We start from the raw sequence: 16,397 nt of genomic DNA on the forward strand, positions 1-16,397 counted from the left end.
GAAAAAAGAACAACTGAATTGAAAGGGAAACAAAAGAAACTCTCCCAGAGCGGTCCCATAAAACTGATTGATGACTTCCCTGGAGGACTGTTTCCCAGGTGTATGCTAGTTTGTACCAATGCTATATCAAGGTTTGATATTTTTGGATGATTGTCAAATACAACAAACTTAATTGAGAGATGAACTGGTACAATTGAACACATCACATATTCTTGGCATTCTTTCACCCCACAGATCAGTTTGACTGTCTGCTGGATCTATTACGCCATGTGATATTGAAAGAAAGCTGGAGAAAGTCCAGACATTGAGACAGACAAGGAGAGTGTTTGAGAGACGTGAGCAGCAAGAGCAAATGTCACCAAATGGAGGTGAGAGCTACTGTGGTCAGACTGCAAAATAACACCAATCTCCAGGTGTTCAGAACAAAGCATCTATAGAATGGCACTTCATTTATCAGCATGATCAAGTTATGGATTTCATTTATTGTTTAAAGGAGGAAAAAAAAAGTCCAGTGCTTAAGTATTAGTCTTTGATTGCAATTAGAGGTTCTGTAACCTTTTTAAATATTAAAGCCAGCTTTAGTCATTTATCACTGAGCTTTTTTTCTCTCTCTCTTTCTTCTTTTGTTGTCTGAACGTGTCTCATTTCCACTCATTTCATCCTTAATTAAGATTCAAGTATTTGATGATGCAAACAGTGCAAAACTGTGTTTGATTTCGAAACAGCTGCTTGTTAGAGCTTTGTTTTTCCTAGAGACGAAAGGAAGTCAGAATCCTTGGCGTAATTTCTGTTTTAATTTCAAATGAAACACGTCATTTTTAATTCCATGGATACATATTTCATAACTGTTTGGATCAGCTATCACACACAATAACATTCCACATTTAAAGAATAATCATACCAGCAAAAATGTGCTTTATGATACAATATGGCAGAAATTAAGGCATGGACAAAATTATAATTGTTATTTTTTATTATTGTTACTATGATTATTATTAACAATTCAATTCGTCTTTATTTCTATAGTGCGTTTACAATGTAAAGCAGCTTTGTTAAAGCAGCTGAACACTTTAACTGCCTGCTCTACCAAATGGTTGACCAAGTTTTTATTGTTTTAAATAATGACTGTTAAAGTCATTTATAGAATGACTGTTTAAATAATGGTTTACACACACAATATTGTTGGTTTATAAACAATTAAAACAAGCACAATCCTGTTGTACTACACTTGATTTTGGTTTTATTGTAAAAAAAATAAATATACAAATAAAACAATGTAAATGAGAATCTGAATTATTTCATGGCTTACTTTTAAAAAAATCTTTATTTTTGAAGTATGCCATTAAATATTTCGGATTCTCTGATTTAGTATTCACAATGTTTTATTTTGATTATGTTTTTAAATAAATTGGTCTTACACTTCATATTTTCTTAACTTTTATAGTATACAGTTGAAATCATTATTAGCGCCCCTTTGAATTGTTTTTCTTTTTTTAATATTTCTTAAATAATGTTTAACAGAGCAAGGAAATTTTCACAGTATTTCTGATAATATTTTTTTCTTTTAGAGAAAGTCTTATTTGTTTTATTTTTGCAAGAATAAAAGCAGTTTTACATTTTTTTAAAAACATTTTAAGGCCAAAATTATTAGCCCCTTTAAGCTATGTTTTGTTTCTATAATCTACAGAACAAACTATCATTATACAATAACTTGCCTAATTAATCTAACCTGCCTAGTTGACCTAATTAACCTAGTTAAGCCTTTTAATGTCACTTTACACTTTACACTTTACTTTATCTAGTAAATTATTATGTACTGTCATCTTGACATTTCATTGTTAATCAAAATAAGTTATTAACCGTATTATGTTTAAAAATGTTGAAAAAGTCTTCTCTCCGTTAAACAGAAATTGGGGAAAAATAAACAGGCGAGCTAATAATTCAGGGCATTTAATAATTCTGACTTCAACTGTTTGTATTCATTCCGGTATTTTTACAATAAACCGACATATCTACCATTCGGTAGAGGTTTGATATTTTAGAAATTATAGGATGTGTTGAAAAAATGCACAGTTAGGAGTTAAGAAATGCAATCCAAAATAGTTTTTTCTTGGTGGGGCAGTTAAAGGCTTAACATAAGAAATCAAAACTATATTCATTGGTAAATATTTCCTCTCTTAGTCTAAATGTAATTTTTTTCCAACATTTTTTGTGATAAAATTGAATATGCTTTAAACTGTCTAAAAAGTAAGATCGAAAATTCAATGGTGTAGAAATTAAATTTCAAAATCACCCTATAATCTTTCTGTAAATGGAATCAAATGTCATTCCCACATGCTGTTTAACATATGCACTTTCTGACATTTATTTACATTTAAAATGTAAATTATACTTAAGGGATAAATGTTAACCCAGTTACAAATGCATATAAAAAGAGACAGCTCTCACACCTTTTTTGTGCAGTACAGAATGAGTTATAAGAGCAGGAGTAAATGGCCAAGAACAAAAGCACAGCACTGGTGGTAAGTCATGTGTGATTAATAATGTTTAGAAGAATGTGTAGTAAAGTTAATGACTGTAATTGGTCATTGAAGTCATTAGCTGCTGGCCCTGCTTTGTAAGTGGGAATTTAAGAAGTTTATTAAACAAACCCACATTAGGAAAACAAAGCATGAAATCAAGTAATAAAAAGTGCATCTGAGAGATGTAAATACAAAGTCTACTTGTAAAATTTGAGATCTCAGAAAAAACTATTAAAGAAAAAAACATTTAATATGAAAAGCTTTAGTTACATTGTAAGCAAGTGTGTGTGTGTGTGTGTGTGTGTGTGTGTGTGTGTGTGTGTGTGTTATATATATATTAGCCTCCTTTTGAGTTTTTTTTTTACTTTTTTAAATATTTCCCAAATGATGTTTAACAGAGCAAGTAAAATTTCCACAGTATGTTTGATAATATTTTTTTCTTTTGGAGAAAGTCTTATTTGTTTTATTTCGGCTAGAATAAAAGCAGTTTTGGAATTTTTAATCACCATTTTTGTGACAAAATTATTAGCCCCTTTAAGCTAATTTTTTTCGATAGTCTACAGAACAAACCATCATTATACAATAACTTACCTAATTACCCTAACCTGCCTAGTTAACCTAATTAACCTAATCAAGCCTTTAAATCTCACTTTAAGCTGTATAAAAGTGTCTTGAAAAATATTTAGTCAAATATTATTTACTGTCATCATGGCAAAGATAAAATAAATTAGTTTTCAGAAATAAGTTTTTAAAACTATTATATTAAGAAATGTGCTGAAACAATCTTCCCTCCGTTAAACAGAAATTGGGGGAAAAAATAAACAGTGGCGTTAATAATAATTTAGGGGGCTAATAATTCTGACTTCAACTATATATATATATATATATATATATATATATATATATATATATATATATATATATATATATAATTTATTATTTTATTATTATTTTTTTTTTTGCTTCAATAGTTTTTCTGATGTCTCAAAATGTGTGTATTAATGGTCAGAATAAATAAAATTAATGATAAAAATTATAAAACCAACGTTGGGCGAAGCAGCGGCGCAGTAGGTAGTGCTGTTGCCTCACAGTCAGAAGTTCGCTGGTTCAGGCCTCGGCTTTTTTTTGTGGAGTTTGCATGTTCTCCCTGCGTTCGAGTGGGTTTCCTCCGGGTGCTCCGGTTTCCCCCACAGTCCAAAGACATGTGGTACAGGTGAATTGGGTAGGCTAAATTGTCTGTAGTGTATGAGTGTGTGGATGTTTCCCAGTGATGGGTTGCGGCTGGAAGGGCATCCACTGCGTAAAAACTTGCCGGATAAGTTGGCGGTTCATTCCGCTGTGGCGACCCCAGATTAATAAAGGGACTAAGCCGACAAGAAAATGAATGAATGAATTAACGAAACCAATGTTTTTCATTAATATGAATATTTACAGCATAACCAGATCACTGTAACAAGACAAACATCTAGTTTAGAACACACTAGGACGTATCATTGCCATTATTCTTTCGGATTTACCTCAACACAGAATGAAACTGGATCTAAAACTGCTCCAGGTGAGGCTCGAACTCACAACCTCGGCATTGCTCTGCATCGTACTGTCTTATAAGTACCGCGCGCTAACCGATTGCGCCACTGGAGCGTATCTTTGTTTACAACACTGTTTATCTAAGAATAATCCATCCAAATGTTCGTCATGACAATAGAACGAAGCTGGTGTTTCCATAGCTTAAAAAAAAAAATGTTACACTGATCTGGAGGTTCAAAGGAAGTGATGCTGTCAAACAACTTTCGTTGGATTCAAAAACAGTTTATTAAAAAAAAAAAAAAATTCCCACTGAGTTTCAGCTTATTAAATGTCCTAGGCTATTTGTGAATGGATACAGTAGGTTCCTTAGTTTGGTTTACCACCAGTTGAGCTGTACCGCCCCCTTGTGGTGTCTATTCCTTCTTAGTTGGTGGCAGTTTTCTGGTATTTTTAAAACCCTTTTTTAGCAGTTGGTAGCAAACTAGTGGTCAGTGTGGCACTGAATTACATGGTTTTCTTAATTTTGTTACAGTGAGTGTTAAACTTCAACAGACCTAGAAGCATTAATCCATTTGTCATGTTTAGTCATAGCATAAATTACAGTTCATGCATTATATTAGCCTCAGTCAACAAGAAGAAATAATATCTTTAAAATATATATATATATATATATATATATATAGAGAGAGAGAGAGAGAGAGAGAGAGAGAGAGTTGCCATTTTCTAAAAGAACCAATGAATGTTGCTTTCCTCAATATGCAAAAAATCTAATAATAAAATAATTTCTTACACAGTTCAAGCTGTAATTATGTCGCATGCTTTTAACAGCTCTGGAGAGTTTTTTTTTATTTAAATTTATTACCACTTAAATATTTCATTGGAAATATGAAAAGAGTGGGCGACGCAGTGGCGCACTAGGTAGTGCTGTTGCCCCACAGCAAGAAGGATGCTGGTTTGAGCCTCGGCTGAGTAAGTTGTCGTTTCTGTATGGAGTTTGCATGTTCCTCCGGGTGCTCCGGTTTCCCCCATATGTGTGTGAATGAACATGAATAAATGTTTCCCAGTGATGGGTTGCGGCTGGAAGGGCATCTGCTGCATAAAAACGTGCTTGATAAGTTGGAGGTTCATTCCGCTGTGGCGACCCCAGGTTAATAAATGGACTAAGCCGAAAAGAAAATTAATGAATATGAAAAGGGTAGAGTTAAAATGATGGGTAAAGATTATTGATCATATGCATGCATACTTAAGTTTTTTTCTTGCACTTGAACACTTATTTGTAATTACTTTTTGACTTGTAACCTAGAAAACCTCATAATTTAGACATAAGTAGGCCCACACGGAATCTGCGCGCGCAGAATTCCGCAGATTTTCCGCAGATTTTAAGCCCATCATTAATTCTGTTTATTTACTTGTAAATCTAAATTTATTCAGTTTTTGTTCAGTAATTTATTACTTTTTATTTCATATATTAAGGTTTTAGTTATGATACTCCGCTGGATACTCCCAAAATAATTCCGCAGAAATCTGCAGATTTTTACCAAAATTCTCCGCAGAAATAGCAAAAAACATCCGCAGATTCCGTCTGGCCCTGGACATGAGTAATAACATATGTGAAGAACATGATTGTTTCGCAGTGTACTTTTGCATAAGAACTGATCACTGACCAATCCCACCACCAGAGCCTTACATTCAGTTTATAAAGGCTCATACACAGATGGTCAATTTGACAGGACCGTCTTTAGTCTGTCAAACTACTTCATACACACACCCACACCCACACCCCCCCCCACACACACACACACACACACACACACACACACACAGACACAGACACAGACACACACACACAGACACACAGACACACACAAATTAAGACAACAAGCAGATGACTTATGCAAAAATGCATTATTTAAAAGGATTACTGTACATATATCAAGCAGCCACAACATATTTTGAAATTACCCCAAATACAAAATCCTAAAACCATCTGTTTGTTTCAGACACAGTTGTGCAGTAATGATAAATACTAATACAATTCCCAATCTGATCTAGAAGTAAAAAACACTGGTAGTGTCTGTATGTGCTGTAACATATCTGCATAAGGCAGCATACAATAAAAGGCACATTGCTGGGAACACTGCATACAATTATCAATTCAAAATGTCAGCATCGATAAAAAAAAGAGGTAAAATACGAAGGACTCTTCACATCCCATTCTCTTGTAAATGTAACAGATTTTGGAAAGTGTTCTGTAATGCAAAACAATTACACTCATATGGATGTGCTTCTTGGTTCCAATTAGCTTTGTGCAAAGATAACATACTGGTTGTGTGCATTCTTCAGCCATTACGGATGTGCTTTCACAACTCTCCTGCATCATGGGTCTCTTTTCCATCCTTCCCTTCACTCTCCTCTTCAGATCCCTTCATTCCCATGTCACCTTTCCATATCTCAGTAAGACACTCTAAAAGACATATGAACATTTCAAATAGTGGCTTGACATGTTTGTCTGGAAGGACTGGGTAACAAATCTGTATATTAAAAAAGCAATATTAAAAATGCGTGCAGATCCTGTTTCCACCTGATATTAACGGTAATTTTCAGAGCTTCGATCAAAAGTCAGCTAAGATGCATTACTATTTCCACCTGGAGTTAACATCCATTTTCAGTGATCCAATCACAATTGGTCAACAAAGACGCATTAATTTTTCAGCCTGGTGCTAACATGCATTCAAACGAGTCCCTTATGACCACTTGTGTTAAGATTTTGTCAAGCCCTGTGCCTCTTAGTCATGCTCTACAAAATTTTCACATGAACACTCGGTGCTACCCATGAGTATTACTCCATTCAGTATGAAAGCAATCTGATTTAATACGTCTTCAAATATGTCTGCAAGTGGTCAGAAAAGGACAAGCTCAAAACTGGAATTAGGCAGTTGTGGTCTAATGGTAAGGCACAAATGCAGAGCACACATTTTGAGCAAGGGTAACCCTTCTTGGCTTTTTAATACCAGCTCTAAACAGGGTTGAAGTGTTTTTATACCTTGGTCTGAGTCTTTCAGGACATGGGCTTCACAGAAGAATCTTTCCAGTCCTTTGTCTTGATGATGAAAATACCAGTCCTCCACAACCTCTTCATGCTCTTCCAACATGGTCTCACACTTTAAAAGAAACATAAAAAGATGTAAAAATATAAACTTTTATATTTACATGTTACCTTATGGACCCAAAAGACATTTACCACTTTTATTTTCTTTAATTAATTTATTCATCTTTAGTTATTTAAGTATTTAAACCTACAAAACATACTGTTCCAAACAATAATAGCTTTAGAATGTTCATTCATTCATTCATTCTCCTTCGGCTTAGTTCCTTTATTCATCAGGGGTCGCCACAGCGGAATGAACTGCCAACTTATCCAGCACGTGTTTTACAAACTAGATGCACTTCCAGCAGCAATCCAGTACTGGGAAACATCCATACTCATTCACACTCATACACTACAGTCAATTTAGTTTATTCAATTCCTTTATACCCCATTTCTTTGGACTGTGGGAGAAACAGGAGCACACGGGGAAAACCCACGTGAACATGGGGAGAATATGAAAACTCCACAAAGAAATGTCAACTGACCCAGCCGGGACTCGAACCAACAACCTTCTTGCTGTGAGGTGACAGTCCTAACCACTGAGCCACCATGTCGCCGGCTTTAAAATATGTATAAACAAATTAATAATCGTAGGATTCTTAGTAAAATTAACAATCTCAGCTAGTTGCTGTTTTCTCAGTGAATGTGTTGTTAATCTGCTCTCTTGATTGACTGCCCAAAAAAACAAAGATAAGAAATGAGGTTGATTGACTAATATAATTTGAGAACATGAAGATGCATTCATTTATTCATTACCTGTCTCTTCAGTTCTGCCACTTCCACTGTTGGTTCATCCCACAGTTCATAGGGGACACCCAGTTCCACCTTTACACCTTTTTCCACCAGGTTCTTTAGTGTGTTCATAGTTTGACTTGTGCCCTGAAAAACACAGAGATGTAAAAATAATCCAGCCACAATAGTCTGCAAACACACACATTTTATGTTCTGGCTTACTTTAGTGCAAGGGAGGGATGAGTAAAACGACCTAAGGTCAGCTCAATACCTTGGCATATCGAAGGCTTCCTGGTCTCTCAGCATGCACCTTATACTGTAAAATTCTTTCACAGATGTTATCCATGGCCTCAGTGAGTCGCATCTCTCTGGAAACAAATAAATCGTAATTATGGCAACATAGGGAGGATACTGATAGAGTTAGACTCCCCCTAACATTATTCTTCTTATGGGGACATTCTAAAACACAAACGTAAAAACAGGACTTAATGTACCCAAACATCATCAAATTTCTGCCCAACTTTTGTAATTAACCCTAACATCTATAAAAAGAATGAGAGCCAATTCCATAATTAAAGTGAAAAACATCATGTTAAGCATTTTCTTCCCTAATGAAGTCCATTATAAGGAAAAAAGTTAAATGTGGCTTAATTTATCTTTACAACAAGCGGGGAAAATCAATTTTCTATCAAATATTAGTTGTGATTAGCACTTACTACTAGCAAAAGAATGAGCCCCGTTACCACAGTTAATGTGAACAATACTGTGTTAAGCAGTTTATTTTGTTTTGAGTGTCACAGAGGCCAGCTAGTAAGTGCTGTTCAGGTAATCCTCACTTCTCTGACCTCTAAAGGTGCTCTAGTGAGAAACGCTAGAGGCCAAGGTCTTTAGCTCCTTGTTAAAGCAACCGACTCCCATGCGCTTGGTCACCAGTTGGATACCAGCTCGAAGTGGGTTGGGTGGCGTAGGACCAGCAGTGTTACATGGGCATATCAATAAAATCCCCAAGCACATTCTTTTGACAGTAAGGGTTAATCTATTATTAATAAAATTTGATTTTATGAACAGCCTTTTTAACAAATGGTTTCCCTCGGTTGTTGTAAAGTTATGATAAGCCTTTCTTTATTATGGACCTAAATTGGTGAGAAAACGTTAAACATGATATTGTTGACGTCATCTATGAAATTAGGGCCTGTTTCTATGACAATAGTCAGTGTTAATCACAAGTAAAGTTTGACAGAAATGTGGGTTTCCTTAGAATGGACTTTTATAGAAGGAATGCTTAAAATGATATTGTTCACTTGATATACTAAAATAAAAGCTTGTTCTTTTAACAGCAGAAAGTGTTTATTGAGTGTATTTTTATAGAAATTGGATCGACTCCAGATGTTGTCAATTAAATCACATTAAGCTCTTATAATGGACTTTAATGGGGATAAAACTATTAATGTGACATTGTTCACTGTATCCACAGAATCAGGGCTTGATCTTTTGCTAGGAGTTGATTAAAAGCAAAATTTCATTGATTTTTGGTGTGCTCAATTTTTTTTGAGGTATTTTGTGGTGGACTTAAAACACACAAGGCAAAGTTTTTCTCACTACAAATTGAATTGAAGCTCATTCTTTTGACATCAGAAAATATTTGTCATGCGAATAAAATTTGATAGAAATTTGGTTTGCTGTTAAGGTACATTAAGCCATGTTAAACTTTTTCCTAATAATGGAAATTAAAAGGGGTGATAAAACACTTGCTGTGATGTTTTTTACATTATCTTTGGAATAGGGACTCGTTTTTATTAGCATTTTTATAGTATTTAGGGTTAATTACAAGAAACGTTTGAAATAAATTTGGGTTTCTCTGGTTGATTTTTTTGTGCATTAAGGTTTTCTTACACGTTAGGCGTTTTAGAATGTCTTATTTCGTTTCTCATTACTACACGTAGTCAGTATGCTGTAATTACTTACGAAGTGTTGTATTTGATTTTGCGCCTGCGCTTGCCAGTGTCCAAAACTTCTCCAAGCTCCACAACTTCCTTCGAGCGGCCAGTTTTATCTAAGGCGTCCTGCAACTCCACCGTCAGTAATTTGCAAACTATTAAAAACACATTTATTAAAACATCAATAATGCTGTAACTTTAATAAAAACCCATTAGTTGTTGTAGAAGATTTATGCTGTATTTTAGTTTATTTCCCGTGAGAGTTTCTTTTATTATTTAACATCTGAGGGTTTAAGTTTTTCTTTTTGTTTCTTACCCTCGCATTTATTCGGTAATCGCTCCTCTTGATTGGCCAAGACGAGGCTAAACATATAAAACAAGAAAACAGTAAACATTTCCATACTGACTACAAACTTATGCTAACAGTATGAGTTTGTATTAAAGCCTCATCAACATGCTTGTTTATGATAACTTTGAGCTAGTGGAAGTGAGCATGCGCGCTGCCAAGTCGACGCTAAGAAATGTAAACAGAAAACGCGTTATCGATTTAGGCACAACTAATCGAAAGCGCAACGCATTGATCTTGGTTAAAGAGGCCCCGCCGCATGCATATATCAGAAAGAAACTATCTGCTTGTCAAAGTAATGAAAAACACGTGAAAATCGGAGAAATATCTTTAAGACTCCAGATTGAGAGCAACGATTAATCAACAATAAGTGCTTTAAAATTGTCATTTTCCTAAGGTTTACCACTCACCAACCCAAACTTGATGAAACTATTAATAACTGTAGAGCTTTTTAGCTGTCTGAAAGACAAAGTGAAGTCTATGAGAACTATTGTCCCGCCTAACTCTTTGTGTCCTTGAGTGATTTGAACAGGTTTAAAGTTTAAGTGATGTGTATTTATAACAGTGACATGTTGATTGCATTAACTCAGATGGCTGGCACTTGCTTTTCAAGTCTTTCTGTCATCTGTAAAAGCCATTTAGAAAAGATACAAAGTAATGTATTTTGTATCAGTATGTCTCAAGTACTTTGTTTTATTTGGATTAGCTTTTGGTTGAGAGTTAAAGTTTGTGTGTCTTCACAGGGGAGCCTGGTCGCATTACGCAGCCATCAGGATTCAGGTGTCAGAGCCACCCGTTTATTGACAGCCGATATGGTATGATGAACCTTCTGGTGGCTGTGTATGGGAGGGGGTTGAAAAGCAAATCAGAGAGACTGATGGTTAATTGCTTTATTTCTTTTAACCGTTTTATTAATCGTAATTATGCATAGATAGTGACTATAAGGGCAGTAAATAGAAAGATTTTGCTATTTAATGTGACATGCATACAGCTGTAATATTTACACATCTCAGTTTAACTGAGAAATATTTTTAAATACACATTTGAGAAATAGAGAAGAAGTCTTGTAGACAAGAAACATTGGCTACAGTTCTAATATTATATTATTTCATGTTCCTTCAGCTTAGTCCCTTTATTAATCAGGGCTCGCCACAGCGGAATGAACTGCCAACTTATCCAGCATATGTTTAAGCAGCAGATGCCTTTCCAGCTGCACCCCAGTACCGAGAAGCATCCATACACAATCATTCACGTACATACATCAGTTTAGTTTATTCAATTCACCTATAGCGCAGCACATGTCTTTGGACTGTGGGGGAAACCAGATCACCCGGAGGAAACCCACGCCAACACGGGGAGAACATCCAAACTCTATACAAAAATGCCAACTGACCCAGCCGAGGCTCGAACCAGCGACCTTCTTGCTGTAAGGCGACAGTGCTAATCACTGAGCCACCGTGTCGCCATGTTATATTATATTATATTATATTATATTACATTTCTTAGCGTCGACTTGGCAGCGCGCATGCTCACTTCCACTATATTATATTATATTATATTATATTATATTATATTATATTATATTATATTATATTATATTATATTATATTATATTATATTATATTATATTATATATAATATATTATATAATAACAGGCCTCGGTTGGGTCTGTTGGCATTTCTGTCTGGGTTTGTATGTTTACCTCGTGTTTGCGTGGGTTGCTCTCGTTTTCCCTTAATAATAATAATAATAATAATTAATAATAATAATAATAATTCGTTACATTTATATAGCGCTTTTCTGGGCACTCAAAGCGCTTTACACAATGGGGGGGGAATCTCCTCATCCACCACCAGTGTGCAGCATCCACCTGGATGACGCGACGGCAGCCATTTTGCGCCAGACCGCACACCACACACCAGCTGATTGGTGGAGAGGAGACAGAGTGATGATATGCCAATCATGATATGGGGAGGGTTAGGAGGCCATGATGGACCGAGGCCAGTGGGCAGATTTGGCCAGGATGCCGGGGTTAAACCCCTACTCTTTTTCGAAGGACATCCTGGAATTTTTAACGATCACAGAGAGTCGGGACCTCGGTTTAACGTCTCATCCGAAAGACGGCGCTCACTGAGCAGTATAGAGTCCCCGTCACTATACTGGGGCATTAGGACCCACACAGACCGCAGGTTGGGCGCCCCCTGCTGGCCTCACTAACACCACTTCCGGCAGCAACCTAGCTTTCCCAAGTGGTCTCCTATCCAGGTACTGACCGAGCGCAGCCCTGCTTAGCTTCAGTGGGCGACCATGTGAGAGTTGCAGAGAGGTAGCTGCCTTACTGTCCAAAGACATGTGATATAGGTGAATTGGTTTCCCAATACTGGGTTGCAGCTGGAAGGGCATCCGCTGTATAAAACAGATGCTGGATAAGTTGGCAGTTCATTCCGCTGTGGTGACCCCAGATTAATAAAGGGACTAAGCCGAAAAGAAAATGAATGAATGTTCCTAACCAAATTCACTGTATCCCACCCAAATTAAAAGGTTTGCAAAACAGCTTGAATACAGTTTAGCATGTTATTACCTAAAATTGTACGTACATAGCAATTAAAGTCTTCTAATAATGTGAAGCTTGTTTTTATTTTTTATTATTACTAATAATTGTAATATTATTGCTGTTATTAATATAAAATATACTTTTCAATAGTTATTATATGTTTTATTATTACCCTGTTAAAAAAAAAAAACTTGTTTGTTAACAGTTTCTCATATTTTATTTCATTGTCCGCCCGCCTCCCTATTTTCACTTTTGAATTGCATTAGGGGAGCTTAATCTCTAAAGCTCTAACACCCTTTGACGTTGAAACGTTTAACAAAGTTAGCTTTATTGACATTTTTTGTAGTTTGAAGTTATACAGTACATTGTCTGTGTTGATCATACAAATTATAATTTATATGGGACAAAACTGCTAATGAGCTGAAAGTGCCTTTTGTGTTTTTAATTTCTATACATATTAGTTCTTATGTTATAGATTATTTAAATTATCAAATAATTTCAATATGAGTCACTGTTAAACTTACAAATTTTAAGCATATAAAGTTAATGAAGAAAAAAATCAAGTTCAACTAGTGAGTGTAAATAAAAAGAAAGCACCTGTATATGAAAAACATTTTTACACTGTTTGTGTGTGTATATAATATTACAAATTTATTATTATTGTCATATGATATAACCAGTTTCAAATAAATTAGGTGATTAATCAACAATAAGTGCTTTAAAATTGTCATTTTCCTAAGGTTTACCACTCACCAACCCAAACTTGATGAAACTATTAATAACTGTAGAGCTTTTTAGCTGTCTGAAAGACAAAGTGAAGTCTATGAGAACTATTGTCCCGCCTAACTCTTTGTGTCCTTGAGTGATTTGAACAGGTTTAAAGTTTAAGTGATGTGTATTTATAACAGTGACATGTTGATTGCATTAACTCAGATGGCTGGCACTTGCTTTTCAAGTCTTTCTGTCATCTGTAAAAGCCATTTGGAAAAGATACAAAGTAATGTATTTTGTATCAGTATGTCTCAAGTACTTTGTTTTATTTGGATTAGCTTTTGGTTGAGAGTTAAAGTTTGTGTGTCTTCACAGGGGAGCCTGGTCGCATTACGCAGCCATCAGGATTCAGGTGTCAGAGCCACCCGTTTATTGACAGCCGATATGGTATGATGAACCTTCTGGTGGCTGTGTATGGGAGGGGGTTGAAAAGCAAATCAGAGAGACTGATGTGGGAGATGACAAATCCAGACGGTGGAGAAGTACTACATGAGAAAGTGGAAGTACTCAGAGTGAAGAATAACAGGCCAAACCGTGAGTGAGACTGTAAGTGATTATGCGCATGAATGCACTTGTATGCGGGGGGAGCTGCATGTCTAATTAAGGGTCTTGGAAAAGAGGAAAAGCCCATGTGTTAATGTGAGAGCGAGAGACACAGGAAGACAGCATTGAGGGGGACAGGTGGCCATGAGAGAGGAGCTGTACTCAGCTGATTCCTACCACCTTTAAGGGTCAAACTGAGGGCATGGCCAAGAAAACAGTGGAAAAAAGGTTGAAGAAAAAGACATGTTTCAGAAGAAAGTAGAAAAAGACAACTTCTTCCTTTATTGGTGTCTGTGGTTTAATGAAGAATTGCTAAATTCTTTGGAACTATTTTATTGCACAAAACAATCTTTTTGGTTTAAAAAAGGCTTCTTAAATGCGCTACAGAAAAAAAAGACCAAACTTATTATTAAAATGCTTTATTAAAAACACATTATTTTGACAGCCCCATTAGATATGCGGTTATCTTTGCATCTGCTTAATATCTGCTATGAACTGTTGTTGGTTTGTTTGCAAACAACCTATTTTAAGGAGTAAATTTCATGACACTGTTTTCAACCTGACACTTTTTATGCATGTTGCCATTCATTTACACATTCACAGTTTTTTGGGGATGTTTCAAATTCATGTTTGGTAAACAATGCCATTATAACCTCTCTAAAACAACCCGAGATGTGATTTTGTAAATGCGGGAATGTTTTGTGCATAACATGTTTCTTTTAGTCTTTTTTATGGATCTATGATATTGACAGTTTTGATAGTGTTACCATCTGTCCTAAAAACTTTTTAGTATAGCAAAAGAAATACATTTTTGTATATATTTAGTTTTTAGTATACCATTGTAAATGGCACCTGCACTGTGCACACCTACCATAAGAGGGCGCGAATTAATGCCACTTTTTAAATTTTTTTTACATAATTCAATTTGACTATCAAACAGTACACAATACTATATATTGATAAAGCTAGACAGAATGAGAATAAGTAAATGTGTGCGTTTATGTGTTTTCAAGTGTGTATGTACTCGCATGGTGGGAGATGGGTAAAGAAATCTATTGGCTTTATTATAGCTGGCAGTTTTTCAGCACACTAAAAATTACAATTCAGATAGCTAATGTTTAAAACAAGGTTTAAAATGAGTAAACCTGCTCTAAAACAGCTATACTTAATTGAGACATTTGCCAAAAGGCCTTAGACTAATGAAACAAATATTGCTCATGAGACCTCTTATCAGCACCTGAGCCAGGGAAACTCAATACCCAGCCCGTGACTGCACAGCCTCCCTACATGGAACCGCAACCATTCAAAATGTTTTAAACAATTTTATATGAAAGACTTCCACAAATAAGCAGACATCTCCATTCTCACAAAGTTCTCTCACCCTTCCAAAAGAGTTTGAGAGGTTTTAAAGCACATATTCTTGTTTATCTAGTAGATAACTGACCCATATATATATATATATATATATATATATATATATATATATATATATATATATATATATATATATATATATATATATATATATATATATATTATATTATATTATTATATATATACAGTATTATATATATTAATATATATATTATTATATATATTATTATTATATAAATTAAGACACAATAATGTGCTTTTATTTTTCTCTATCTCATTTGCCATTTGCTTCAATGCCCTTTGAATAATGTAACTTTTTACTGCAAGCATCAGTGATTTTAAGATTTAAATAAAAATAAATAAAAATAAGGGATGATGGGCAGGGTGGTGATGGATATGTGCGTACCTTTGAATAAAATCCTGCAGGAGCCCCTGATTGTTAGAATACCATACAGTTTTAAAAACAAATGATCTGAAAGAAGTTTTTGCAGCAATGTAATAGATGAACCGTTTTTTGTTTTCTAAGCAATCATTCAGTTACAGTTCATAAAAGAAACATTTATTTCTTGGAATATTGATGAAATCTTTATTTTCAAAAAGTATACTGAAGGTAACTTTGCAACTTTGCAGTCTTCACACAAATTTATTTAGCAGATATTTTATCCAGTTGCAGCATACAAATTAGTATTACTTACTTACTTGCATCCAGGACCATTTTATATTGAAGTTGATATTTAGTCACACCATGTTATAGTAAAACATTGTAACATCCAATTTTTGTGAGGTTGGTCATTAGCCCAACGCTCAACCTCCAACCTGGAGGACCAGGACTTTCACCCATACACTTTAGCTTCCCCCATTCACTTTAGCTTCAACTATTCAATATAGTGCATGCCTTTGGACTTTTAGACTTTGGACTTGTGGACTTTGGAATCAGGAGCA

The 16,397-nt window shown here is 35.1% G+C and overlaps 2 protein-coding genes and 1 non-coding gene across 13 annotated transcripts in view; 1 reads left to right on the plus strand and 2 right to left on the minus strand.

The window, feature by feature from the left end:
- Positions 1 to 16,397, plus strand: part of si:dkey-19b23.12 — a 69,790-nt gene that overhangs the window by 20,530 nt on the left and 32,863 nt on the right. For 5 of the 11 annotated variants that reach the window (XM_073906973.1, XM_073906972.1, XM_073906978.1 and 2 more), the window contains exon 1: positions 13,992 to 14,084. The gene's annotated coding sequence lies outside the window, so the exon portion shown is untranslated. Of the gene's footprint in view, positions 1 to 234; positions 369 to 13,853; positions 14,085 to 16,397 lie in introns of those variants that run through there. The other 6 variants (XM_073906975.1, XM_073906980.1, XM_073906979.1 and 3 more) reach the window with 2 other exon arrangements.
- On the minus strand, positions 4,070 to 4,163 carry trnai-uau (transfer RNA isoleucine (anticodon UAU)). The gene is made up of 2 exons: positions 4,126 to 4,163; positions 4,070 to 4,105 (listed from the first exon to the last, which is right to left on the minus strand). It is a non-coding gene; the product is annotated as a tRNA-Ile (tRNA).
- Positions 5,940 to 10,367, minus strand: cnpy4 (canopy FGF signaling regulator 4). Its single transcript, NM_001039513.1, is given in 6 exon segments — positions 5,940 to 6,513; positions 7,093 to 7,210; positions 7,954 to 8,076; positions 8,201 to 8,297; positions 9,895 to 10,021; positions 10,183 to 10,367. Coding segments are annotated over 6 exon segments (654 nt in total). The 5' UTR covers positions 10,268 to 10,367; the 3' UTR covers positions 5,940 to 6,409.

This window comes from Danio rerio, chromosome 7, assembly GCF_049306965.1.
Source record: "Danio rerio strain Tuebingen ecotype United States chromosome 7, GRCz12tu, whole genome shotgun sequence".
Taxonomy (NCBI): Eukaryota; Metazoa; Chordata; class Actinopteri; order Cypriniformes; family Danionidae; genus Danio; species Danio rerio.